Source organism: Cydia strobilella, chromosome 8, assembly GCF_947568885.1.
Source record: "Cydia strobilella chromosome 8, ilCydStro3.1, whole genome shotgun sequence".
NCBI lineage: Eukaryota > Metazoa > Arthropoda > Insecta > Lepidoptera > Tortricidae > Cydia > Cydia strobilella.
The window spans coordinates 5736757-5764735 of NC_086048.1; the positions used below are offsets into that span (position 1 = coordinate 5736757).

A 27979-nucleotide genomic window follows, 5' to 3' on the forward strand; every position below is an offset into this window, starting at 1 on the left:
CAGAATGCAGTGATACTAAACGCCGTACTCTATTTACAAGAAGCATGTATAAAATATTTTAACCGTCCGAATTTCCTTCGAGTTTGTTACGAAATCCTATATGTGTTGAATTTATTTATGATTGAACCTGAATTATCGTACTGATTTTCACTACATCGAATTTGATTACTATCTCATTGGCCCTTAAATTTATTGTTCTAGCATTTCTTATGGAAAATACTTTGTCCTCAATTTTGGAGTCAACAGTTTTATCAATTAATACAGAATAAATGCACTGTAGTTTTAAGTAAACTATTTAATTGAAACATTTAATAAATAATGATTTTTCATTTTTTTTATATTGCTATTTTAAAGCGAAAGTGAAAGTCAGTACTTGTATGTTTATTGTAAATAAATCCCCTTACGTTTGTCGATGTGTATGCATTTCAGTACGCCAGCAGCGACGGAGCAAGACCAGCAACTAGAACTTTGATCGACCCTCTTTGGTGAGTACATTGTACCAGCCATACTTAACTATAATATGCAATTACTCTATCCATCTCACTTGCACTGCACATTATGTGAGTGTGATGGATAGCAGATAAGGTGTATTTTATTGTGAGGTTTATAGTTCTGGCACTGAAGAAAAACAGAACTACGCATAGTTTAAAAAAAATACAGTCTGGCAAAAAAGAGTAGAAATTAAAAAGTGGCAACACTGTAGTGTCGTCCAGTTTTTCTTAGATTAATTTGAAAGGGCCACTTTTTAATTTCTACTCTTTTTTGCCAGACTGCAGGCTGACTCAAACATATTTTATGACTTGAAATACTTTTTTGTGAAGTTGATCTACTTTTCTTTTTAACTTTGCGAGTTCGATTTACAGATGTAGTGAATAATCCTTTACCATCGTATGTTCACGGAAACGCACGAACATGTTATGCTATTTCAGTCAGTCTCAGTACAATAAGTACTGAGGTTGAATGAAGAAGAATGATAAATACGAACGTTACCGAGAAAATACAATGGCGATGGATTGTTCAATGCATTTGTAATAAAGATAGATATATTTTTTCTTACGTTTCCATTCTTACGTCTATAAAGACTAAGTTTTGTAGGAATAATAAAAATCACTTCCGAATTTTTATTTTTCACTAAATATCTTTCCTTCGAAATTATTTTCTAACCTACCATTTTCATTGGTCGAATCAAGCTTCATTTGCTATATGCTTAAAAAATCCTGGCCAGTTTTACACTTTATTAAATTTAAATGATGAATACGTACCTACAGTATAAATTCACTGTTATTAATATTATTTGCTTTATAAGTTTTTAGCCAAACTACCGGGAGAAATGTCTCAAAGTATGTAAATTTTATAATATTGGACAAAATATATATCCTTTGTGAATATGTTTGCATCCATCGTGATAAACGTCCCTGCATCATGCTTTGTTGCTAAATCTTGCATCTATGCATGGTTACTGTTCCTCTGTAAATATACCCCAAGATTACCTTACAAAATATTTAGTAAGGAATGTTATAATAACTGACCAATTATCCACCCTAATCTCATCTGATGGGTAATGAAAGGGTTAAAGAAGTGGCTTACTCTTCTTATAAGTAAGTAGTAAGTATATGTCACACAATATTTCTACTCGATACATAATTTTACGGGTTTCAACGACATCATTATGTTTCTATTTGGCTAATATGATGCAGTTATTTTAGTCAAATATTATTAGGGTACTTACTTGATTTTTTAGCAGGAATTTATAATTTTCAGGTTTAGACATTTAATTTCCATGTTTTTCTAGATTTTGATATATTCCAATAGCTCATCTGCCACGGGACTCTTCGGTGTTTTTAGGGTTCCGTACCTAAAGGGTAAAAACGGGACCCTATTACTAAGACTCCACTATCTGTCTGTCTGCGTGTCTGTTTTCACAGATGATGTATTTCTGTTGCTGCTATAACAACAAATACTAAAAAGTCGGAACCCTCGGTGGGAGAGTCCGACTGTCACTTGTCCGGTTTTTATTAATACTTACAGTAAAGTTAGCGACTTATTTTTGGGTTACTGCCAGTTGTCAATTTGAGAATCCTACAGTAGTACCAACTACCAAGTGGCATTTTATCATACTTTTAGTGAACCAGGTCGGTCCGAACTGGTTCCTGTCAGTCCGGCCCGAACATGGACCATTCCGCTCGAAGAGTAAAAAATAGGCTCAAACTCGCATTTGAATGTTCCTACTAAGTATATTGCCATTTACAGACGTCATTTGCTTTTTTATATTTTTTCAGTTGTCCAATGCCATCATTCAGTATTTTCGTATTAAACCATAATTTTACCATAAATTACGATTACAGAAATTGTTCTTTATAAAAATTTTTGCCGCGAAAACTGTAAAACTAGTCCAAATGCAACCTCAGCTATCAGCAGCGTTTTTTTTTTCTTAAAAACATGACAGCTGTTTTCAATTGAAGATATTGACAAAACAGTTACAAACTACAGTTTTAAAAGTTTAAATTAGAAGACAACTGGGTACCGCCCTCATTATTAGAGCTATTCTAACCCCACTTCTGCCCACAGGTGGGCGCATCCGCCGCGTGTCCCAGTTCACACGGAGCCGCAGCTACGTGGTGGGCTGGATGCCCTGAGCTTGCTGCCACTGCCTATCTGCGCTCGCTGGCTACTACGAGTAGGAACCGAGTGCTTGTGCGAAACAATTCTAATCTACTTAGATATGGATACAAATATATCAACGCGTATGATTCGTATGCTTTGGCACGGAACTTGAGCTATTACAAGTATTTTAAACCACTTCAGTTCTTAGGAACCTCGACAGGTTTACATTTGTCACTGACTCTTAGGAGTTGAATTTAATGCTCGCTTTGTTGAAAGCTGTGCGAATAGTCGCCGTCACACTTCACACTATCGTGAGCTCTGGGGGCTTAGCGGAGATGACAATCGTTTGCATCGAAACGATAATGTCTCTGTCGCACTTATATGAATGACAGGGACATTACCGTTTCATTCGCTACGGCACAAACGACATGGCATCTTGGCTAGGCCCTCTGCTACTAGTGTAACACTACGTACAGAGGGAATAGTGCCATAATTTGGGATACTTCCCAATTGTTCTGTAAGGCATCAAATTCTAATTAAATGTTTTGGAAAAGTAAAATCTACCAATGAATTGAGGAAATTATGGCTAAAGATAATTACGTTCATGTTGAACGTTGATTTCTAAGAGGTGTTATTACCTATTATTTTATTTTGCCTTTTACTACAAGATTGTTGTTAATCAAAAATAAATTAATTTATTTTAAATTTTATTTATATATTACTGCCAAATTTGATCAAGTTTTACCTTTATTAACTATGTTTTACCTTAGTTTTAGCTTTATAAAAGATAATATAATTGTTTCGCACAATCACAACGATCCATCAGATTGAGTAACTGTGCGACTGACGACCGAATGTGAGCGGACGAGCGTTACGGTTTCACCTAAACCAATACATCATAGTAGCGCTAAAGCCAGGAAAGTCTTGCTGTCACTTTCTTATTTGGACAAATAGAAAGTGACGAGAGAATATGCTGTTACGGAAATGATGGCTGGCCCATCGTTTAGGCATGCTTATAAATTCATAATGGACACTTTAAAGTGCAAATGCGAAAGCTGTTGTTCTCTCAATGCACAATTTTTGTAATTTTACAATTTAAAAGTAGCTCGATTTAACCTCATAATTATCTTAAGGAATGAAATGGCACTGAATTAACTTTTCTATTTTCCGTATAAAAATCGTAACACTCGTCGATGCGTGGGTGAAGTAGCGTACGTTTTAAATATTAATTCTTACTCTAGTGTGCTAATAAATTGTATTAATTTTATCATAAAATGTAAGTAGATGTACCGACATTCCATTCACGCAGGACATTGTTTTTTTACACATTTAAATTATTACCTTTTTTAATTATTTATAAAAACATGTGCAAACTTTAAGCTAAGTTCTACCTTCTTTAGGGTCGGTTGCACCAAACTGTTTGTTATTATTAAAGAGTTCGCTAAATTTTACACCATACAATACGATAAAATAAAATTTATACAATAAAACACAATTACATACAATAAAATTAAGCGAACTCTTAACGATTACAAACAGTTTGGTGCAACCGACCCCTTAATCTTGGCAATTTTATTGACTGACGAGTGCAATTTTAAAAACGGTGTAGAATACCAAAGTACTATTATTAAAAATCTATTTTATTTCAAATATTTCTCTTAACAATGTTCTGCGTGTGTGGGGGTGTCACAAAAGAGCACGCGGTTCGCATTATTGTAGTGCCTTCGCTGAGGCTTTCGGTATACACGTAAATAAACGAAAAAAGTATTTCAAAAACTTTTGTGTCCCCGAATGAGATTTATTCAAAATCACGCCATAAAACATACAAGAAATTTACACAATACAATACTTTTGTATTGACTTGGCATGTAGCCCAAAAACTGTAAATATTATTTACCTTAAATTTACTTTATTATTCTTTCAATAAAGAGCTAGGTTAACGCCATACCTGTGTAGTGTAAACGTGGTCCAACGATTTACGACAAACTGGGAGTATACATAAAACAGGAAGATCTACTTTTTTCTTTTAATTATGTAATAGACAAACATCATCGATTAGCCTCCGCCGTACTGACTAGCTTTCATACCAACTGCTTTTTTGAATAAAAAGTTTGCTTATTTAAAATGTAACTTTATGTATATTTGAATAGTGAATCTACTGGGGGAACTAAGTGTCCATAACATTGTGATAAACATCATGTTTTTCCATTTTAAAATACTGCTTCGTCTTTTAGTTTAAGGTAGGAACAAGTCCGGAGGAATATGGGCGAATGATATTCTTTTTCATTCTACGCCCTTTTTAATTCGCTACGAGTTTTGACTGCAATGTCGATATTAGACTCGTTTTTAAAGATGTGTTAGAATTTATGTCTATTTATAAGTAATACAAGTACATTTTAACTAAACGACGTAAAGATCTAACATATATTTATAAAATCAAACCTGAAAGTTCGCTTAGATTTAAAATATGATATAATATTTATATCATCAGTTGACGACAACTCGATAGCATATTAAATTGATTCCTAGTACGTCGTTTTGGTGCTGATGTGTAGACAAATCATTAAAAAACGACTTTAGGTACAATTATTAAGATATGTATTTCCCTTTTACTAACTCTCCCCGATTTTAAAGGCTCTCTAATCTGACTTAAAATCTAGAAGTGTTCGTATAAGGCGTTTTCTATGAAAATGTACCTTCCTTTTAACATCCTGATTACTTGTTCCTACCTAAAGTTATGTAAGAGAGATTATTTGTATATGAATTTAGATATTTAAATATTATTTTATTAAAACGTCATGAAATTATGATTAATATAAATTGTATTTTTATTGTAATTTTAGAGATATTTGTTGATTCAGTTCAGGAGCATTTTGGTCCAACGAAAACCTTGACTATTAGAGTCGCAGTTCTGTAGTTTTTTAGACGTGTAAAAAGTCCAATAAAGCCCATAAATATCGCAGCTCGTTGTTTTAGTTATACCCACTCACACTCAAATTATAGGTGTTACGAGAGTTGAAGTCACGCACACAACAATAAAATCATGTAATGACAGCGAGATTTTGAAATTATAGTCTGTCAAACAACGCAGTAGAAAAAGGCGCGAAATTCAAATTTTCTATGGGACGATAACCAGCGCCTACATTTTTTAAATTTGCCGCTTTTTTTCTAGTGACGGAAATGGCTTGACAGACTAGTATAATTTTTTCGTACGATCGCAAGTCGAACCGCTAACTGTAAAATGGACCAAAAAGTTCCTTTTTTTTTAGCTTCATATCTCGCGTTTAACCTTTTCGACGCCGTGTCAAACACAAAAGCAGTCATCCAGCATATGCATGTAGGTCTATGTTGCTCTGTGGTCTATGACGTTTGGCGTTTAACCTACGGTGCGTATATATCGGTTCAATACTGTTTTTGCGATTTGTACTCTGTGTAGCTGTGTGTGTAATCATTCACTTCAACTCTCCTGCCTATACCTCTGTTCCAAATAGGTCTATCAATAGATATCTTCAAATACACGAATAATTGTTATATTGCGAATTGGATTATTTAAACCAAGGTCGCGGCATACAGGTATAATGACGTATGCAGTAAAAAAATTATTAATATTTATTTTTATTATTATTATTAAAAAAAGCCCTGCTTTAACATGCCAGCTAAGATAGATATAACTCCGTAATAGATGGATACAGTCCACGTTATATCTATCTCTGATACAGTCTAAGGATAAACGTGCTTCGAAAATCACGAAAATTTGATTCTCGATCAGATGGCGCCACTAGCTTTGGCCTACTCTCGTATAGAGGGCGTTGATGGTTTCGTTTGTTATTTATAATTTTAACGCATATCAGTGAAAGAACATGGGTCAAAATCATATAAAAATGATTAATGCAAATAAAAAAATCATTTATCCATATTTAAATACATTTTATCGTATTTTTATAAATCTTCATTTTTAGTTTTAAAGTATGTCGATAGATGGCAGTGAATTTACAGTGGCAAAGAGGATATAGTGGCAAAGAGTTATCTTTGACAGTGGTTACAAAATTTACTATGACAGTACCGCTTTATCTTATTATATCCTCTTTGATGTCAGTAATAATTATCAAAAAGATTTTGGGTGTATTCCCATTTGTCTCGCCCCACGTGACCGCCGCTATAAATAGGGCGGGGACAGATGGGAATGATTCATATCATATGAACCCATTTCCATCTAGCCCGATGGGAATACACCAGATTTTGTAATAGAAAAGCGATTTGCACTATAAATATAAATATATAAATTTACTATGACAGTACCGCTTTATCTTATTATATCCTCTTTGATGTCAGTAATAATTATCAAAAAGATTTTGGGTGTATTCCCATTTGTCTCGCCCCACGTGACCGCCGCTATAAATAGGGCGGGGACAGATGGGAATGATTCATATCATATGCACCCATTTCCATCTAGCCCGATGGGAATACACCAGATTTTGTAATAGAAAAGCGATTTGCACTATATTTAACGTCAACGTTAGCAGACACTAACACATTGAGAAGAGATAGTTATAATAACTGATAAACGCCTGATTCTTGCTGTCGTGATTCTATAGTTTGTCAAAGGACTGTCTCATTTCAAACATACACAGAGAGAATCATACAATTGAATTGATTGAGAATTGTTTTACACTAGTACTAGCACGCAAAAGAAAGGGATGAGTATTATTTTCCTGGTTGTTACTGACTGACATATTGGTTTGACCAACTATAGTGCATTTGTTATACAGAGTAAAGTATCATTTACTTAGCAGGAAATTATTAGGCGTGGTGTTAAAAAAGTACGTCTAATAAAATTTTCATGATTCGCCAACTACCACTACCGCCATCTAGCGTTGAATAAAAATTATAATTATAAACATTTAATTAAACCCAAGACACTAAATTGATGTCCTCTACATAATAATATAGCGAGGACTGAATTTCATATATTTGGATGGGCAACAGTAATTTGATTAGATACATCTTAAACAAACCGACAAATGACTGCACGAGTATAATTTTACAGCTAGAAGCGCCATCTAGTGTTGAATAGGAAAACTTAAAATCACCTACATGAAATTCAATAGAAATTAGAATCATTTTCAAGAATTATGATGTATTCGATAGATGTTTTTTTTTACACCTGGGCCCTAATAATGCTACAAGTTAGTTTTAAACCGGCAACATATTATTGACACGACACGAATATACCCAGCGAGTGAGAGTTTCGTTTGACCAGTTTCGCTGGTTTAGATTTGTAACTTATACGTATATGCTATATGGGAGATGGGAGGTTTCTTAGTGTCAATAAAACATTTTTTTCACTCAAAGCTTTTATTTCTAAGGGATATGACGATATACACTTTTAAAGTTTAAATTGATATTTCTATTACAGCTACATTATTATTGTCATTATGGAAGACAGGATTGTATGTTGCATTAGGAGTTAGAATATCCGCCCAAAATATCCGTTATGCCTCCTTGCTTAATTGTATAACGAACGCTAACGTGTTCATATGTTTTTACAGTTTATAATAAATGAATGATACATATTGAGTTGGTATGGTATATAAAATTAAACATGCTTATACCCGAAACATTCTTAACTGACCTTTGGTGGGCCTTATAAGATTTACGAATTGTAAGTTAACAGTGTGAACTATGGAACTAATCCCATAATACTATATAATTAGTCGAATAAATGACAAACTATCGATTTGATAATGCCACTATAGAACCATGTCATAATTAATCAATGTGTTTATCTACTACGGCAGTGCTTATTGAGTGTTGTATAGTATCTAGTAGTTAAAGCGACAAGGTTCTATAGTAGCCTAGGAATCAAACTGGATGACGGTACATAAGCGTCTTTAGTTTGAAGTTTTTGATATGGCAAGTACCCCAACAAAAGATTCTTTGTTAAACATATTGGAAGTAAAGACACCCCTTCGGTTGCTTTTCCTAGTAAAGTATGGAATTAAGCTTAGAAATAAATTAAAAGTGGAAAAATTCACTCTCTTGGGTGGGACTTGAACCCACGACCACTGGATCACTAGGTACCTAGTCGGCTCATAAGTTCTGTCACTGGCCTTTAAAATTTAAATTTGGAACTCCTAAAACAAAAACCGTTCTGCATTTGAATTTCGAATCTTTATTAAATATTTGAGTAGTATAATTTTGCAATTTTCTGTTTCCTTCAACATGGAGTGGACGCTTAAAGATAGCCGTACCGCAATAATTGCACTATATCGTTGTGGTCACTCGCCGACTAAAATTTTTAAGCTACTTGAAAATTTAAAATTCTCTCTAAGATTTATCGTACCATAGAAAGATACAGTGAGGTCTCTAGTTTAAATGACAAGAAAAGAAGCGGTCGTCCGCGTACAGCTAGGACTCCAGCGGTTGTACTTACAAGCAATTAGGGCACGCATTGCCAGAAATCCCGCTAGGAAACAAAAAGTTATGGCTCTCCAGATGGGTTTGAGCAAAAACACGGTGAAAAGAGTGCTTAATCAAGACCTGAGACTTCGTGCTTATAAACGAAAAACTGGCCATCTTCTCAATGGTCGGCTTAAAGCTTTAAGGCTTAAAAGATCTAAAGCTTTATTGAAGAAGTACGCTAAAAATAAGCACCGTTGTATACTGTTTTCGGACGAGAAAATTTTTGACATAGAAGAAAACTGTAATAAACAAAATGATAGAGTGTACGCTCGCAATAGTAAAGAAGCGTCTAATAGCATTCCCCGTATTCAAAGAGGTCATCACCCTTCATCTGTGATGGTTTGGCTGGGAGTTTCTTATACGGGCGTCACTAGTATGCATTTTTGTGAGAAAGGAGTAAAAACTAGTGCCAAAGTGTACCAAGACACGGTGTTGACTAATATTGTGAAACCACTATCCCATACGATGTTTCTAAACCAGCATTGGGTTTTCCAGCAGGACTCTGCTCCAGCCCATAAGGCAAAGTCTACACAAGCCTGGCTCGCCTCCAATAAAATCGACTTTATACGGCATGAAGATTGGCCCTCCTCTAGCCCAGATCTTAATCCTTTAGACTATAAAATATGGCAGTATTTAGAGGAAAAGGTGTGCTCAAGACCTCATGCAAATCTAGACTCGCTGAAAAAATCTCTTGCTACGGCAGTGGCCAATATCGACATGAAAGTGGTGCGTGAATCCATTGACGACTGGCCACGAAGACTTCAAGCCTGTGTAGATAATTATGGCGGTCATTTTGAATAAATGTTATACATTTAGATTCTCTAGTTTATAAGCTTTCAAACGCTGTACAAATTATACGGAATAAACTTAAACTTTTGATTTTATTTGATACTATGTATATGACAGAACTTATGAGCCGACTAGGTACAAAATTAATTTAAAGTATGGAATATTAGCCACCGGGTGTATAGTAACAAATGCGTACAATTACCTCAAGGTCTTTACTCACGATCTAAGGTGCTACGAAATACGAAAATAAAATAAAAAACAAAATATGCGTAAAAACTGTAATTTTAAATAAAAGCTTTTCTGTAAAAAAAAACTTATAATAATTAACAAAACATTTGATACATTAAAATATAAAAATAAAACTTGACTATGTTAAGTATAATAGTGTATTTGACTACTTAGTCAAATCAGTTTCTTTTTTCCAACTGGTAAAACGATTTTGAAACACTAGCATTACATGTTCACCGCCTGACGGGGGAGCCTATCTGAACAATCAAATATGAAAATTTCGTTATCTGCCTCTTTATCACTCTTGCATGTATGTACGAAAGTCACCCTCAGTCAGTCTCTGCGTGATCGCATCAGAAATGAGGTCATCTGCAGCAGAACCAAAGTAACCGATGTAGACCGAATCGCTAAACTGTGGCAGTGGGCGGGGCACATTGCACGTAGAACCGATGGCTATTGGGGCGGAAAGGTTCTCGAGTGGCGACCACGTACCGGAAGGCGCAGCGTGGGTAGGCCTCCCACAAGGTGGACTGATGACCTGGTAAAGGTCGCGGGAGTCCGCTGGATGCGGATGGCGCAAGACCCTGGTACTCTTTGGGGGAGGCCTATGGCCTATGTCCAGCAGTGGACGTCCTCTGGCTGATATGATGATGATGTATGTACGAGCGATAGAGATGCGAAAACCCTCTCAGAAAGTCCACGGTTTATGAGTTTACAGTTACACAGTCACGTTTTGTTGAGCAGCTTAGTTTTTCTCCTCTTATTTGCATACGAAAGAAAAAAAACCTTTCAATTTCAGCTACATACAAGCTTCTACCTCTACGCTAGAGCTACATAATGGTAATCAACGTGGAATGTGCAGTCTATAAAATCTATAAATAGTGCATTAACACGCTACTCGGAATCTCTCAGTTTATAACGAAAATCTAATCTTTCGTATGATTGAAAACATACAGCTTAGGTATTACGTAGTATTATATCTGAATTAAATGTATGAACCATTAGGTCTACATTTTGTTCGGTCTTATAAGGTATACCGAAAAAAGTGCTACTGAACGATTTACTTGTCTATGGCCGCCTATCTCTTCTTTTTATTTCAAGGTGCGTTGGAGTAAGATTGAAAGGGTTTTTTTATGCGGGGTAAGATGAAAAGCCGCCCGTAAAAATTGGCTAAATTTGTACGGAACCCTCGGTGAGCGAGTCCGACTCGCACTTGGCCGGTATACTATACCGATCTTGATACCGGCTGGTTTCTACAATTGAGTGGTGATATTTATAGACCTTCAAAGACTGAGGGGTCTTTCATCACTAGTCCGGATATGGTGGTCGTTTTTATCCAAGCGATTTTAAGCCGATGATTACTTTATTGAACATTTTTTACATCTAATGTGACAGAAAAAAACTCCTATGCCTGCACATCTTCAGAAAATTCCCGTTTGTACTTTGTACGGGACAACCGTAGACAATTTCGTAGAATGCGCCTTAACAAAAAATACTCTATGATACTCGGTTGGAAGTAGTGGACCGCGAGCCAGGCGCAAATTCCGTCAGTCATCGCATCCCGGGCGAATACTCGTATAGCGGTTAACGGCTATGTATGATGAACCCTCGTGAATTGGATTGGAGGTGGATTGAGGAATGGCAGCCACCGAAACGCGTAACACGGTCTTTCCACCGCGATACAACCGGCTGACGATTTGTTTTATTAACAATAGCATCTAAACTATCATTTGACAAAATATCAAACGGGAGGCGATGACGCCGATGACTGAAAAGAAGTTTCTTTTTTACATGTTCATGTGACCAGCTGACGGTCTTTCCACACCGATACAATCGGCTGGCGATTTTGTTTATTCACAATAGCATGTAAACTATCATCTGACAAAGTATCAAGCACTAAATTATTTTTATAGACTTTATTTGCTGCCATTCCTCAACCCACCAACGGAGCAGCAGCTGACGTTCACGAGGGTTCATCATACATAGGCGTTACCCGCTATACGAGTTTTCGCCCGGGAGGCGATTGGTCATGGAAATCTGTTCCTGGCCTGCAGTTTATAGTCAAGTATATCATTTACACCTAAGATTGCAGAGATCTCGCATAAAAACATCAATTTTTATGTTATACATAAGTTAAATGGATGTTACATTTTTGTTAAGATTAATTATGTACCTACTTTAAATGTAAGAGCGCGTAGACAACATGCCAATCGTCAACGATCCGTATCGTAGCGTAGTCATCTCTCTCTATCACTCTTCCATATTAGTGCGACAGTGACACTTGCGTTTCGTTCGCTACGGAGCGTTAACGATTGGCATGTTGTCTACGTGCTCTGGTATCTTAATGATACTTCTAGCGAGATAACAATTCATAGACATTTGAAAAATATTTAAAAAATAAATTGCACGCTACTAATACAGTTAACGATACAAAACCTCGTACTACAAAATAACTTAATGATGACAGTTATGTACAGCCAGCTGCAAAAGTGCATGGCCAATGGCAATTCCATTCATTATGTATCCATGTAATTTAGCAGCTCGTTGCAGACACGTTGGATTGGATGTAAAAGTTAATGACGTTTTTTATGTTAAAACAAGAGAATTGCGATCTTATATAGATTTGATGTTTTTGTACATTCGTTACACATGTCGAGACATAAAGACGTTTTTTCAATTTATTTTATAAAAGGAGGTTACGTGCGTAATATGCGCGGTTACATGAGTTACTGAACTGCTGTTGTATGACTAGCTAGCATAACAAACTTATATAGACTGGTTTCCAAAATTTTACTAAAAACGTACTCTCGCATCAATATCGAATTTATCGTAAATAAATTCATATAATATAATGCTTTGGATCTATGAAATGTGAAGTAAAAAAGAAAGTAGGTAAAATGTGGATATCATTTTTAATGATACTTATGTTGTAAAAGTAACAAAATACGAAGGAATATGCAAATAACGGCCAAGCGTGACTGGATATTAGTTTTAAAAATACATTTACACATATCTCGCCACTCGTTGTGAATTTGCTACTTTCCGCACTTGTATCGTAATAACTATTGTCAGTATCAATCCGCTTGGATTCATTGATAATGTACCTCACTATGACTGGCATGATTTTTGGTAAATTTTACTTAAGTATTATTTTCAAATATATCTACTAAATTGAAAAAATAAAATAAAAAAAGATATTCGAGCTATAGTATTTGTTGCAAATTCGAAATATTTTAATCGTCAAACTTTTCGAAACAATGTAATTACGTTTGATATAAGTAACCAAAACGTTACTAAAATGCACAAGCTATTAACCTACCTTTTTATGAGTGTAACTTACTTGCAATAAATGAATTATTATTATTATTTATTTGTTTAAATTTGTTTTTCTCTCCGGTTGGAGGTTATTTTACTTCCATATTCGCGGGCTTTTGGCCAAATATTATTATAAATATTTTTCAAAATAAACTTCAGATAAGTAAAACTATGAAAACGGATTATATCGCGTATATTGAATTTATAACATCCCGACGTTTCGAACTCTTTACAGCGTTCGTGGTCAACGGGTGACTGAGGAAAAATTACAAAATGCAAAAATACCCACATACTAAAATAATGAACAATCATAGACTACAAACTTTAAGGCTGGTTGTACATGCAAAATCGGTTCATAAGGCTAGTTATACACTATAATTATTTTTCAAGTAAAGATATATATATATACGCGATAAAAATAAACTATGCCGGCTCCAACCCTACACCACGGACCCGAGAAGATTTAATTCCCTCCTAAATTGTAGGAGGGTATCCCAATATGGGACCGGCAACAAACTCGGCGGGACACATCTTTTCAAAACATCAGAATGTCCAGCATCATCCAACACTACGGTCTCACAGTCTATGTCTCGCTTGCTCCTTTATCAGGTGGACTACAGGATCCCAAGCTGGTGGTAGAGAAAAGCCATCTTCCCTATTAAAGTTTGGATATTTCTTAATCTCAATGGCCTCGCGCAGCATTCTGGGTATGTAACGCTTCTCCTTGGCAAGAACCAGAGGCTTATCAAACTTGATTGAGTGATTGGCTTTATCCATGACATGCTCACAGACAGCAGACCTAGGTCGACGGTGCTTGACATCAGCTATGTGTTCCTTCACCCGAGTGGAAATGCTCCGTTTCGTCTGCCCGACATATGATCACGGACAGGATCAGCCACATCTTGAAGCGTGCTTCTATAAAAACATATTTCAAGCCAATGAAGAAGATGTCACAATTCCTGAGGCCTGTAAAATGCAATACCCCTCTACAGACTGCAGGAGTGTACAGGCTGGACTGTGAGTGTGGCCTATCATATGTCGGGCAGACGAAACGGAGCATTTCCACTCGGGTGAAGGAACACATAGCTGATGTCAAGCACCGTCGACCTAGGTCTGCTGTCTGTGAGCATGTCATGGATAAAGCCAATCACTCAATCAAGTTTGATAAGCCTCTGGTTCTTGCCAAGGAGAAGCGTTACATACCCAGAATGCTGCGCGAGGCCATTGAGATTAAGAAATATCCAAACTTTAATAGGGAAGATGGCTTTTCTCTACCACCAGCTTGGGATCCTGTAGTCCACCTGATAAAGGAGCAAGCGAGACATAGACTGTGAGACCGTAGTGTTGGATGATGCTGGACATTCTGATGTTTTGAAAAGATGTGTCCCGCCGAGTTTGTTGCCGGTCCCATATTGGGATACCCTCCTACAATTTAGGAGGGAATTAAATCTTCTCGGGTCCGTGGTATAGGGTTGGAGCCGGCATAGTTTATTTTTATCGCGTATATATATATATCTTTACTTGAAAAATAATTATAGTGTATAACTAGCCTTATGAACCGATTTTGCATGTACAACCAGCCTTAAAGTTTGTAGTCTATGATTGTTCATTATTTTAGTATGTGGGTATTTTTGCATTTTGTAATTTTTCCTCAGTCACCCGTTGACCACGAACGCTGTAAAGAGTTCGAAACGTCGGGATGTATTATAAATTCAATATACGCGATATAATCCGTTTTCATAGTTTTATTTCATGAGTAACTATCGCGGTAACCGAAGACAATATTCAGATAAGTACTTAAATTACAAATACGAAACCAATACGAAAGTGAGCGAGTTCGCGAGCGAAAATTATTAACAATACACAATCGCTAAATAACTATAAAAATTTAAAAAGTTATTATAATACTTAATGATTTTCGGCTTTTGAAAACTACAAGCGAAAAATTAAAATAATGTAGGTACCTAGTAACATTAAGCCGGCTCGGCTGATGCACTAACTTAGAATATAATAACTATATTCAAATTATAAGTACAGGAATTTGTTAAGTGAGCGCGCAAACATAAATACAGAGAAGATTTTGACAATCAAAACTCCCCATCCCAAGCTAACTTTAAAATGTGTACGTTACCTTAAAATCTTGCTAGGGTAACTGTTATATTGGTCACTCCATAGTAATTGGTTAATTAACAATAAAACTTCTATTGCCTTGTTTCTTTTTGATAAGAGTGGCGAATAACTATAGAGTCAAACAAAGAAAAGTCTGCAGAGATTTTGACCGCCCACGCAGTTCAGTCAAACTTCTATGAAATTATGACATAAATAACACTGGCACTGCGAGTGCTGTCAAAATCTCTGCACTTTTCTTGGTCTAACTCTAGCAGTCACCTTTTTTAACATATAAAAAGGAGCAATCACCTTTTTTAACTTATAAAAATTTGAATTTATTTCAAATCTCGACTGTCAAAATCTCCAAATTAAACAACCACGATAACTGCTGCCTTCGTAGCTCTTACGGCACTGGCGTAAGGTGTGTTTTTGTTTGATTGAGCGGTAATCGTGGTGGGTCTACTTCTACGTGTTTAGACGTCTTCGGGCCGCTGCCAACTAAGGAGCTCGTCGAGAAGGTTTTCTAAGTCTTGGTTACCACCGAGACGGGACACCTGGAAGTATTGAGGTAATTTTGTATAGATTCAGTACCTTGCTCAATGGTTGTACGAGTCCTTTCTTTATAAAACCAAATAAAACGAAAGAGAAGTAAGAAGACATAGAGTGCTTACTCCATACATGAGTTTTGTTACCAAAACGACTATTATTTTCGTAGTCTTCATCTAGCGTCAAGTAACGGAACTCTCAGTACTGCTACTCGACAATAGATGTCGCGGCAAACGGAAAGTCTAATGCTAGACGATTTTCAGCTAATATTATAACCGGATTAACGGGAACTCTATTTTGAACTTCTGCTTATAATATTAGTTATAAATTGTTGAGCAATACACTTTTCGTCAGTCGCGACACATGTGACATCTAGTGTCGATTAGCAATATTGATAGTTCCGCTACTTGATAAAAACTCAAGAAAAAATTAAAAGTGGTGACATTTTCAGTGAAAAGTCGAATAAGTTTCATTTGCGTTTTCTCAAGTTTTATGGAGCAATGCGCAGTCACAGGGTCCCTTTAACAACATTAAACAAGGAAGGATCATACCTCTTCTCTGGCAGCAGCGTCGAGTCGTGCTAGTGTGTCGCGCGTGTATCGGAAGCTGCCGAGCCGCTCGAGCAAGGCGATGCAGTAACGCTTTACTTCGACATCTCGGGTACGTTGCCGTAGGATATCTAATCACTTAGTTAAGGAAAATAAACGATACGTTAAAAAGCTATAGATTTTGTGTGTTATTGGCTAGATAGTTCAAATCCACTTATGTCACTTTTAAGCATTTATCCTATGCTCCTTTTTTTTACGTTATGCATTTAGGCATTCCGCCTAGCCGGGGAACTAGAACGGATATGTCCGACTCGTGGCCAAGGGGCCAAATACCGACTAAACCCTCCACGGTATACCCGTCTCGCAGCAATGGTGGCAGTGAACACGGGATCGCAGAGCATTCCACCGCGATCACCGCCTGCTGCCGACAGCCGAAGCTGTCCCCTCCTTGGGCCCGAAGGCCCTGGAGCCGAAGCTCCCCCTCTCGAAGGTAGTGTGTCCATTTATCCTATGCTCCTAGAGTTAGACCAAGATAAGTCTGCAACGATGTTGATAGCATACGAAGTGCAAGTGTTATTTATACGTCATAATTTCATAGAAGTTGGACGTTAAAAATAACACTTGCACTGCGTGTGCTATTAAAAGCGTTGCAGACTTATCTTGATTTAACTCTAGCATTCCAGCATACGGGACAACGGTAGACATACGGTCGTCCCGTATACGGGAAACGCGAATTTACTGAACATTTGAAACTAAAGGTAAATAGATTAAATAAATAATTGAATATAGTTTTTTTGCGACAAATGGTCAAAAACATTCACAAAGAAATAATAAACTTAACGGCTTTAAATGGCGAAAAAAACCTAACCTAGCCATATCATGAAGTGATAACAATCTAAGATTTGGCCCCGACACATACATAGGTACAGTACCGCAGTGCCGTAGTACGTGACGCCCATCCGTCGTCACCGCTACTCACTCAGTCACTGTTGGTGATTGAAAATGGAGACCTAGGCTCTCCGAAACATGTCGCGCGAGTGACTAAAAACACGTGAGTGAAACCGCTAAATTAGTTAAGTATAGGTACAGTATGTGGCAAATGGCGAGAATCGATCTAGATCCAGGCAAGATTTAAGATTAATTGAACTGCCGTCAGATCCAGATTCACTTTAGTAAAGGATACGAAGCACTTGGTTGTCGCCGTCTTGATTGTGGATGGCGTGGATGATGGGGAAGCTGAACTTGCCCTCCGTCAGGTCCTCGCAGAAACTCTTGTTCTCCGAGTACTGGAACACATCACAATAAGTAAGTAAGTTATAAGCATTATAATTCACAATATATTTAGATAGGGTAAGGTCAATGTGGAGAAGACCGGCGTATAAAAATTATTGCAGGGAAGACCGCCACAGGGCAAGAACTTTCGTTTTAAGTACCGAGTATGGATTTCGTATACGTAAGTCGCTCAGACACAGTCAGAAAGGAAGGCCTTCAGTCCTTCTGCTCTACCGACCTTCTGTAATTGGAGTATTTATAGTGTGTTAAAATCTACCAAAGAGCTTGTAGGCGGTCTTAAATTGCCTTATCAAAAAGTGTTTGATAATAGTACAAGATGTGTAAAGTCGATGAAAAAACCGGACAAGTGCGAGTCGGACTCGCCCACCGAGGGTTCAGTACTTTTTAGTATTTTTTGTTGTAGCGGCAACAGAAATACATCATCTGTGAAAATTTCAACTGTCTGGCTATCACGGTTCATGAGATACAGCCTGGTGACAGACAGACGGGCAGACGGACAGCGGAGTCATATTATACTACTCTTTGGCGGAGTCTTAGTAATAGGGTCTCGTTTTTACCCTTTGGGTACGGAACCCTAAAAATGGTGCCTCGAATTGGACAACTGAAGTAGATGTCGTTGCACATTATGCGGTATCTCTGGTTGCTAAAAATTTACGTTTGACGATTCAGGTACAACGAATACGAATACAATTTTGATGCCGCTTAGAACCAATAAATAATTTCTGAGAATCGAGTGTACGGCTCAACATAACAGACCTCACAGTAAAAATTACAATATATCACTTTGAGGAAGGAATAACTTAAATTGGCAAGACGGCTTGATTAATAGCGTACAGACCCATCATTTTATGCAGAATGCACTGATACCAACAGTACCAACACTAACTCAGAAGCGGTAGATATGAATATTAATATAACCGCACCATTACCATATCATGTTTTACTTATAAGGATTAGTTCTGTGAAATAGACCTCGTCTGGCACCGAAATAACACCCACAAGATAATTAATTTCGCATTAGTCATGCGGTTAACGTCAGAAATATAGGTGATTTTAAGGATAAGTCGGTCAATGTTCTGCGTTTTTTATTATTGCCGCCTCATAAAGTAATTACAAGAGTGCGGTAATCATTGCGGTAGGCTTCAGTTAACATAAAATAAATATACTCTGGCACACCCACTTTGTCAGTGGAAAAAGGCGGCTAATTTCAAAAATGTAGGAGCGAAGGGTTGACCTCCCATAGAAAATTAGAATTTCGCGCCTTTTTCTACTGACAAGATGGGTGTGAGTATAGTTGAGTAGTTTATTGGTCATAGTTTTTGTTGATTATCGTAACTATCTTCTCGGGTTAAAGGTTTTTATTGACTAATGTTAGTTTAACCTTCATAAAGCTCTTGTACTTTGTTACACTAATCGTAAGTTACGTTAAGAGACTTAAGGGGCCCACTGACTGTCAGTCCGCCGGCCGATATCGGCCTGTCAGTTAGAACAAAAATTTGACAGTTCCGAACAACTGACAGGCCGATATCGTCCGGCGGACTGATAGTCAGTGGGCCCCTTTAAGAGCCAACATTAAGATAAAAATATCTATTAGCCATTCATTATCATTCTCCAAACTTATTAGAGATTGTTTTAACTGAGTCCTGACTAATGTACCGCTACCCTTGATTATGCTTATTTTTACTCGATTTATTTTTACCTCCTGTAGGCAAAGATTGCAGTAGTCGTCTCTGATTTGGAAGTACAGCCCCAAGATGGCGGACAATTTGCTGAAGTCCGACTTGTTCTCGCTGAACAGCTGCATGAGGCGGATAGCCAGCATGAACAACCCACCGGTTTCTGTACAAAAATAAACAACGTGGAACTGGATGCATTTAGGCCGCTTGTATAGTGCGACATAAAATAGTAGAAATTAAATAAAATGTAACTAAAAGAATTCCATACTAAAATCTAAATGGGGTTGGCAACTGTCAAAGGTTTGCAGAGATGGCGCCATCATAGCTTGCCCCTTTTTCTATGAGATTTGACTTAAAGGGCTGGCATCCAGGGCATTAAAAAAAATTGACACAATTCTAGGGATTGACAGGGCAAGCTATGATGGCGCCATCTGCTAATTATTTCGACCGGCCAACCCCATTGTTGCCATGTTTAAGCATTTTACGTCAAAAATGTGACAGTTACGTAGGAAGTGGCGCCTTCAATATTTTTTACAATTTCTTGTCGGACTATAGACGTCCGTGTTTTCACCGGACAATTGTCCGGGTTCAGCGACGATCGATGTCTTGCTTTCTTGGGTGTAGCTGTCGGTAGCCACATACAAAACTGGACGTAGTCGCGTAGCACGGTCCGTTGTCCGTGAATTTATCTTGACGATTCGAGCCCTTTGCCAGTGCTCGTAGTAATAGGTACACTGGCAAAGGGCGCGAAACGTTGGCATATATATTAAAAATATAAATTATGCGCCGCATAATACGATCAAGATCAAGCGGAAGGTGTATGACGGGAGGAAACTACCAAAGTTTAGCAACTTCTACGCGGGCAAAGTCGCGGGCAGGGGGTAGTGCAACATAATAATGATCTGCAGTCTAATAGTAACGTCAACAATATGCAGTCTGTTAATTACTCCTCAAGCTTTACGAAGTGTATCTAATACATTGCATTTCAGATACAATTTGCGATGGGAACGCGAACCGGTTTATTTTTAGCAGTGACTACGCGCAATCTAGACATCTGATGAGTAATACACATGTGGGGCGAAATCCCAAAAATATACTACCATGAAGTCATGATCCTGAAACCAATAAATTGCCTACAATACCCAGAGTTCAGTGTTCAGTATTGGTTAAAACAAAAATATACTTAGTTTAGAAGTAAAGATTCATATTAGTACCTACTAAAGTCGTATTGGTGAAAAATTTATGTTTTACCAATCTTTAATTGAATTTACGTTCCATAAGCAGTCGTATTTATGTTTTATTTCAAACATATATATTTGAACGAATTACTTTTTCGTTCATATGTAATTTTTCTAGGTGGTTGGTGAATTTTGATTACGTAAGCGGTGGCCCTGTGTTCGATTCAGGATAAGGGTATTTATTTGTGTTATGAGTGCTCACATTTGTTCCTGTGTAGTGGATATTTTCGATAAAAATGTAAATCACATCTTGCTTATAATGACATCAAATGAAAAACTTACTTTTAACGGTCATCTCCTTGTATTCCTCCTCTGATGGACAGCGGAAGTTGTCTCTCCAGTAGATCTCCATGCCCTGCCCTCTGTGTAGTTCTAGAAGCTGCTCTGTGTACACCGCTGTAGCCTGAAAAGATCAAATGTTATTGGCTTTGTGATGTCTCTATGGAACTAGAAGTCCATCTAGTCTAGTCATCTAGTATATTCGGACTACTGACTTAAGATTTACAATATCCCTCGGCACAGAATTTATACAGATAATCAAAAGAACTAGAATAATCGAGAGTCTCCTTCAGCGCTCTTTTACCATGAAATTTTGGTTGCATAGGTCGTCCTAGTCACGCCGTAGTAGTGCGCTATAAAGGATTTGCCACACTGGATGCGTTCTGCGGTCAGCGGTCAGGTCAAACCCGCATTATGTATGGACAACATTGACAGCAACTTTTGAAGTTGAAGTGTGACCTGACCGCTGCCCGCAGAACGCATCCAGTGTGGCAAATCCTTAAAGATACCACGACGAAGTATCGAGTCGTCGAAACCTACTTTTCATCGGATGTCCTAATTCAAGTCTTCTCTAGTGCTACGAGTATGATCTCAAAATATTTGGCGCCGTATATAGAGTACACTACGGGGATCCTATAGTATCGAGCTGTCGAAGCCCAGTGGGGCATACTTACCATCGGGTGCCCTAGCTCCAGTCTTCTCCAGCGCTATGATCATGACATAGTTGGCCGCATTAAACGTGCTAACCACGCCGTAGAAGTGCACATCAAGAATCACACGACGAATAATTCAGTTGTTGAAGCGTACTTACCATCGGATGCCCTAACTCCAAAGTCTTCTCTAACGCTATTATCATGACATAGTTGGCCGCATTGATCGTGCTAGCCACGCCGTAGATGGAGTGTGCTACGGGGATCCCACGACGAAGTATTGAATTGTCTTGAATGTCGTCTACTCTGTAACAAAATATGAGCATAAAATAATAGTTATTTACGATACAAGTGCGGAAAAGAGGAAATTCGAAACGAGTGGCGATAAATTAAAACACGACCGCAGGGAATTTAAATTGCCATATGTACTGTAAATCGTAAAACGATACATGTGCGAATAGGTATTTCGCAACTCCCTTCGGTCGTGTTTCAATTTATCGCCACTCGTTTCGAATTTCCTACTTTTTGCACTTGTATCGTAATGTACTATTATCAACGTCATCCGTGTTTCACCTACCTTAAGGTAATTAGGTATACAATAAACAACACGGTATACCTACTTCATGTTTTCGAAGGCACTATAAAACAAAATAAAAAAACAAGTGCGAGTCGGACTCGCGCACAAAGGGTTCCGTACCATTACGCAAAAAAACGGCAACAAAATCACGTTTGTTGTATGGGAGCCCCCTTAAGTATTTTTTTTCGGTTTTTAGTATTTGTTGTTATAGCGGCAACAGAAATACATCATCTGTGAAAATTTCAACTGCCTAGCTATCACGGTTCATGAGATACAGCCTGGTGACAGACAGACGGCCAGACGGACAGCGGAGTCTTAGTAATAGGGTCCCGTTTTTACCCTTTGGGTACGGAACCCAAAAAATCAAGGGTGAGTACAGTACAGCCAGCAAAGCTATTAGCTTAACACCCATGCATAGATATTAGTATATTTTCATTCCAAATACTTAATAGTTTTGCTACGAGAGTATAATACATATCAAGTGTCGCAATCGAAATATACCGTTACTATAAAATTTTATCGGCAGTAAGACGGTTTTATCGCAAGACAGCGATTTTTTCCAGACAATAAAAAAGTTTACCGTTTACAAGAATTTATTGAATCTATTCTGGTCAGTTAGCCATCATTGACATGTTGGCGTTCATTCTTTGAACTGCATACATTTTCTTCGAGAGGTCACTTTAATTGTCTACTTTACGCCATCACTACATAGTATAAAACAAAGTCGCTTTCCGCTGTCTGTCTGTCCCTATGTATGGTTAATCTTTAAAACTACGCAACGGATTTTGATGCGGTTTTCACCTATCAATAGAAAGTAGTAGTAGTAGTAGTGGTAGTTTCTTTATTCTTGAGAAAGGTTTTAGTGTGTAATTTGTAAAGGTTTTGTGTAACCCGTGCGAAGCCGGGGCGGGTCGCTGGTTACTCATAATATAAAGGAATACCCAAACAACGATAACAAATAAGTTACATCATACAAACAAAGCGTGAGTATTTACAATACGTCCGATAACGAAATTACGAGTAAACAGTGTTTCTTGGTAGGTACTCGTAATAACAATGACGTAGGCCCATTTGCTATCTTGTCACGTTCACGATTCGTTTTAGGACACACGTATGACAACATCAATACCTATGTTCGTAACTAATGGACTTAAAACAGGACGACACGAGGAAAGTATTTTTACTATCTAAGTATAACTTCTAATGTAAGTAATCTTAGAGAGTTTCCTCCTTTTTGGAAGTCAGACGTAAAGTTCATAAAAGGATTTTTTTTAAATATTGTTTTCTCATTTATCCATGATAAGCCATGATCAGAAGTAAAAGCATGTAATTGCTTACATACTTTTATTGGTGACTAAACTGTAGGTACTTCTCATATGTATTTCTATCAAGTACTTCTCGGGTCCTTCCTAATGAGCCTAAACTAGATGTGTTTGTGTTATTCCATCAAGGAGTACCTTTGGCTACCTTCCGACCATCAGATCAGCTTTATTAGCACATTAGTGCATTATCATCGGTATTACGCAATTACTCCACAACTGAATCAGTTATTAGGAAGATTTGAAGCAAATATACATACAAACAAATATTGGTACACAGTGAAGTTAAATAAAACTGTGTAAAAGCTTAAAGCTATCGTAAAAGAGCAACCTAGACTATAAATACTTTCCAATCAATTACCAAATCGACTAAACAACCACTAGGTCACTAGATAACAACAATAATAAAAACTAAGTACAATTATATTGTGTCGGTCACCCACGTCGACTCTACAAGTACGCTGGGCTCCAAACAGTCACGTAAATACTTTGGAATGGCACCATTAACTAGTCTCTGGAATAGTTACGGTCAACCAATTCCAAAAGATCCTAAAACATGTGAATATTGTATTATTTAGAGCTTTTTTGGATGGACATGTTCCACACGTTGTAGCATGGGTATTCCGTATGAGTCATGGTGTAATGGAGCAAATCGATTAATCTGAATGATTGTAAACTGTTAAATGGAAGGTTGTTTATTAACGGAGGGGAAACTATTAGATTAATTTAAAAGCGGCTGTAGTCTGACCGTTTAGGACGTTTGTTTAGGAAGGTAAATGAATCAAAACCACTGGACTTGTTATTTAGTTAATTAAGACGAGAGGGGACCACCGCTTCTCCATACAAACGTACTCCTCATTTTCCTCTCTGGATATCACTATAAGTAATAAAAAATATTATTCAGCGATTTGACGTATATTTACCATAACTTTGCCACTTTGTTTGATTTTTTTTAAGATTTTCTAATTATTATAAGGTACGAGAGGAGCTTTTAAAATTTGTATGGAATTTGTTTTCCGCTCCTAACTTTTTTATAATACAAAAATCTTCGTAATAGATAGGTAGTGTATTGGTGTATTTGAGAAATCAACTTAAATTAAGCTCCTTGCATCATTCCAAGGGTGTACCTTGAAATTAACAGAGTTCAAAAAACACGGTGTATTTTACGCGATTATTTAAATATGTACGTATCTAGACAATAGTTTAGATAAGCCTAAATCCTACTTAATGTACCTAAATATAATCAAAAACTACTATGGTCCAAAATTTATTCAAATATCTTCTTTCAGGTATGATTATTATTTAAATGCCGTAGTTTTATGGCATGGCAAAATATGTTTAAGTATAAATGAAAGAAAAAACTTAGACAAATCCTAAAAGAACATTGATATTTATACTTAATTGGGGCATTTTCTATGAAAAGGGACCTTATTGTCGATGGCGCTTACACCGCACAGCGTCGCGCGGCATTGTATTTATATCGGAGCATCGTTTATAATGGCGTAAGCGCCATCGACAATAAGGTCCCTTTTTATAGAAAATACCACAATTACGCATTGAACTTGTGAACAGTTCTAGTACTGGACTGTATTTGGGTGGTTGCGAGGCACTCGGTTTGTTTTACTTGATGAGTAAGGCCATTCAAGAAGTTTATCGATTGCGTATATGCCAAAATTTCGAGTATTGGCGCGTACGCAGCGAGTACGCGTTAATACCTATGACGAGGAAAACCATGGACAATAAGATGCTGAGAAGAGACCCAACGGTTTAACAGTATGACGAAGACGAAAGCTTCAAAAAATAAAGATAAGACAACGATTCTGCGAATATACTTATTGTAGGTAGGTACCTATTGTGACAATGTTAACTAAAATACCATGGACCGTGCTGTCGTGCGACCCTCGCTCTGGTTCTTTTCTGGTCCAACAAAATATCACTGGCCATTCAGCGAGGGAATGCCGCCAGTATGTGTAACCGCGAAAATCGAAGTTCGCAAATTGCGGGCGTCTTTCTCTGTCACTCTAATTACGCGTTCATTGGACTAAAAGAGAAAAATCCCCGCAATTTGCGAATTTCGATTTTCGCGGTAGACCCTCAGGTTCACGATGACGCGCCGCACACGATAAGCGTGGCATTCAGAGGGTTAAACTCATGTAGACGACTGTTACCTTTTTAAAAGTAATTTTTAGGGTTACGTACCCAAAGGGTAAAAACGGGGCCCTATTACTAAACTCCACTATCCGTCTGTCTGTCTGTTACCAGGCTGTATCCCATGAACCGTGATAGCTAGACAGTTGAAATTTTCACAGATAATGTAGTTCTGTTGCCGCTATGACAACAAATATAATAAAAACAGAATAAAATAAATATATAAGTGGGGCTCCCATACAACAAACGTGATTTTTTTGGCGTTTTTTGCGTAATGGTATGGAACCCTTCGTGCGCGAGTCCGACTCGCACTTGGCCAGTTTTTATTTAGTGTTAGTGTTAGTGTACTGACGAATAATAAGAGTTCTTTAATCTATATCTATGGCGTTGTGCATGTAGGTACCTATATCTCTGATACTTTCTCCTGAATAGATTCGTTGTCCCGATTATTATGTCATTTAAATGTATGCTAATGTGTTTAGATATTGTTGTTTGTGGGACATTACGAAAAACATGGTCACAGTATATGAATATAAGTTGAGTCGACAAAAATAATCGCTTAAAAAAAAAAACTATGTCTCTCTGTTACCCCTTCATGCTTAAACCGCTGAACTGATTTAGATAAAATTATGTACGGAGATAGTTTGAGGCCCGAGGAAGGATATAGGATAGTTTTTATCAATCATCATAATCATTACACGCGGACTAAGTTGCAGGCAGAAGCACTAGCTTATTACTAAATAAATAAAAACTTACAGTAAACTAGAGTTGTGCAGCATCTGCACTATTTCTCCGACGGCCTTGAGCTTCTCATCCGAGATGTTGAGCCAGTTGTTGAACGCACAGGTGAGCTTGGTCCGGATCTGCTTGCCCGGCACTTGCAAGATGTATGTGTAAGGCATGAGGATTTTCTGTAATGTATCAAAAAAATGTATTCTACTGGAATTCTGCTCAATACTGGGTTACACAGAAGACTGTTCAGCAGTGGCACAAATTAAGCAAACTCATACAACAAAAAAATACATACACATTAGTGAGACAATTAGTAGAAAAGTAAAATCAATAGCAGGACTTTCATATTGACATAATTATCTTTAGTCATTAGTGTTTTTTTATTCCTTTGACCAAATAATAGGTCAGATCATTATCATATCACACAATGGGTGACTGTTAATAGCATACAGGAGCTAGAAAATAATATGACAGTTTTTAATTACCAAATAGTTTCATAATAGAGCTGGGCCTTGAGTCAAAAATGTTTTCATATTAGAAAAAATTAAATAGACCCAGAAATGTATGCATTTACTACAAAATTAAAATATCCAGAAGCTAGTTACGCCGAGAAGTTAATGGTCTCAGTAGATGAAACAGAAGGACACCATATAGCTACCTAAATTTGTATTCATATAGCAATCAGTTATTCATTTGAATGTTAAATATAATAATACATTAATAAATTAACTTCCAGTGTATAAACTAGCATGGGAGGAAACATCAATCTTTTGTCAATTTGATATAAAAAAGTATAGATATTTATATTATTTTAATCTACACAACTTTAAATTATTTACTGATGTGATGGATTACAACAATGTGTAACAATCCAATAAGAATAATTCCAACGTCTTATATTGAATGGGTAACAATATGGGTCAGAGGTACCATTGTTTGTTTATCGGCATAAAATAGGAAGCTGTTCAAATGCAGATTTGTTCCCTTATCGTTCCATCGATAGCTCGTGCGAGCTCACGGCGCCTGACCGCATAATGCGACACTTTGCGGCAAAACTGAAACTGTTTTCCTAACTGGATGATAATAATAACACACAACGGACATAGTCGTAAAATAATAAAACTCACACTCCCAAGTCCCAAAAAATAACACATTTTTAATAAAACAAAGGCGGCAAATTGAAAATTAACCAACTATGATAAAAAGCTAAAAAATATGCTATGTACCTCATCATGACCTTTGTCACCGCTCTTAGTGAATGTTTGAGACATGTTCGCTATTTTTGTTAGTAATTAAAACTATTCTCATAACACGACTGATTTATAAATCGATTTTGTTACCGGACTGCGGTGTGGCCCACTCCGCCCAGTCAAACCAATGTGAATTTGCCAAGTGACAGTTTATCAGATAATGGACAAGGCGAGCAGCTGTATTTTGACAGACGTCAATATGGGCTCTGCTCGAAA

At 37.2% G+C, this 27979-nt stretch overlaps 2 protein-coding genes across 11 annotated transcripts in view; one reads left to right on the forward strand and one right to left on the reverse strand.

Annotated features, from left to right (window-relative positions):
- The window catches only part of LOC134743513 (tropomodulin-1), a 268940-nt gene that overhangs the window by 109534 nt on the left and 131427 nt on the right, over positions 1-27979 (forward strand). For 7 of the 9 annotated variants that reach the window (XR_010128022.1, XR_010128023.1, XR_010128024.1 and 4 more), the window contains 2 exons: positions 430-485; positions 2569-2740. Coding sequence is in view for 4 of the 9 variants with exons in the window: in XM_063676995.1 (XP_063533065.1) it covers positions 430-472 (43 nt within the window). In the remaining 5 variants the exon portion in view is untranslated. Of the gene's footprint in view, positions 1-429; positions 486-2568; positions 2741-27979 lie in introns of those variants that run through there. The other 2 variants (XR_010128021.1, XR_010128025.1) reach the window with 1 other exon arrangement.
- Positions 15199-27905, reverse strand: LOC134743521 (terpene synthase). Of its 2 annotated transcripts, none has more exons than XM_063677011.1 (8): positions 27854-27905; positions 26538-26692; positions 21899-22043; positions 21091-21211; positions 19594-19733; positions 17785-17887; positions 16605-16732; positions 15199-16061 (listed from the first exon to the last, which is right to left on the reverse strand). In XM_063677011.1, exons 2-8 carry the CDS (start codon positions 26681-26683, stop codon positions 15981-15983), a joined length of 864 nt encoding a protein of 287 aa, XP_063533081.1. In that variant the 5' UTR covers positions 26684-26692; positions 27854-27905; the 3' UTR covers positions 15199-15980. The 2 variants fall into 2 exon arrangements, with proteins under 2 accessions (XP_063533081.1, XP_063533080.1); XM_063677010.1 differs by having other exon boundaries at positions 15210-16061; positions 27740-27893.

Bases quoted from the DNA above. Each gene is read 5' to 3' on its own strand.
- LOC134743521 (XM_063677010.1), bottom strand. From the start codon at position 27,784: ATGTCTCAAACATTCACTAAGAGCGGTGACAAAGGTCATGATGAG. The intron at 16,733-17,784 runs GTATCCTTTACT...CTAAGTGATTAG, and splicing joins CGGCGACAACCAAGTGCTTC to ATATCCTACGGCAACGTACC. The intron at 16,062-16,604 runs GTATGATCCTTC...CAATACTTCCAG, and splicing joins ACGCTGCTGCCAGAGAAGAG to GTGTCCCGTCTCGGTGGTAA.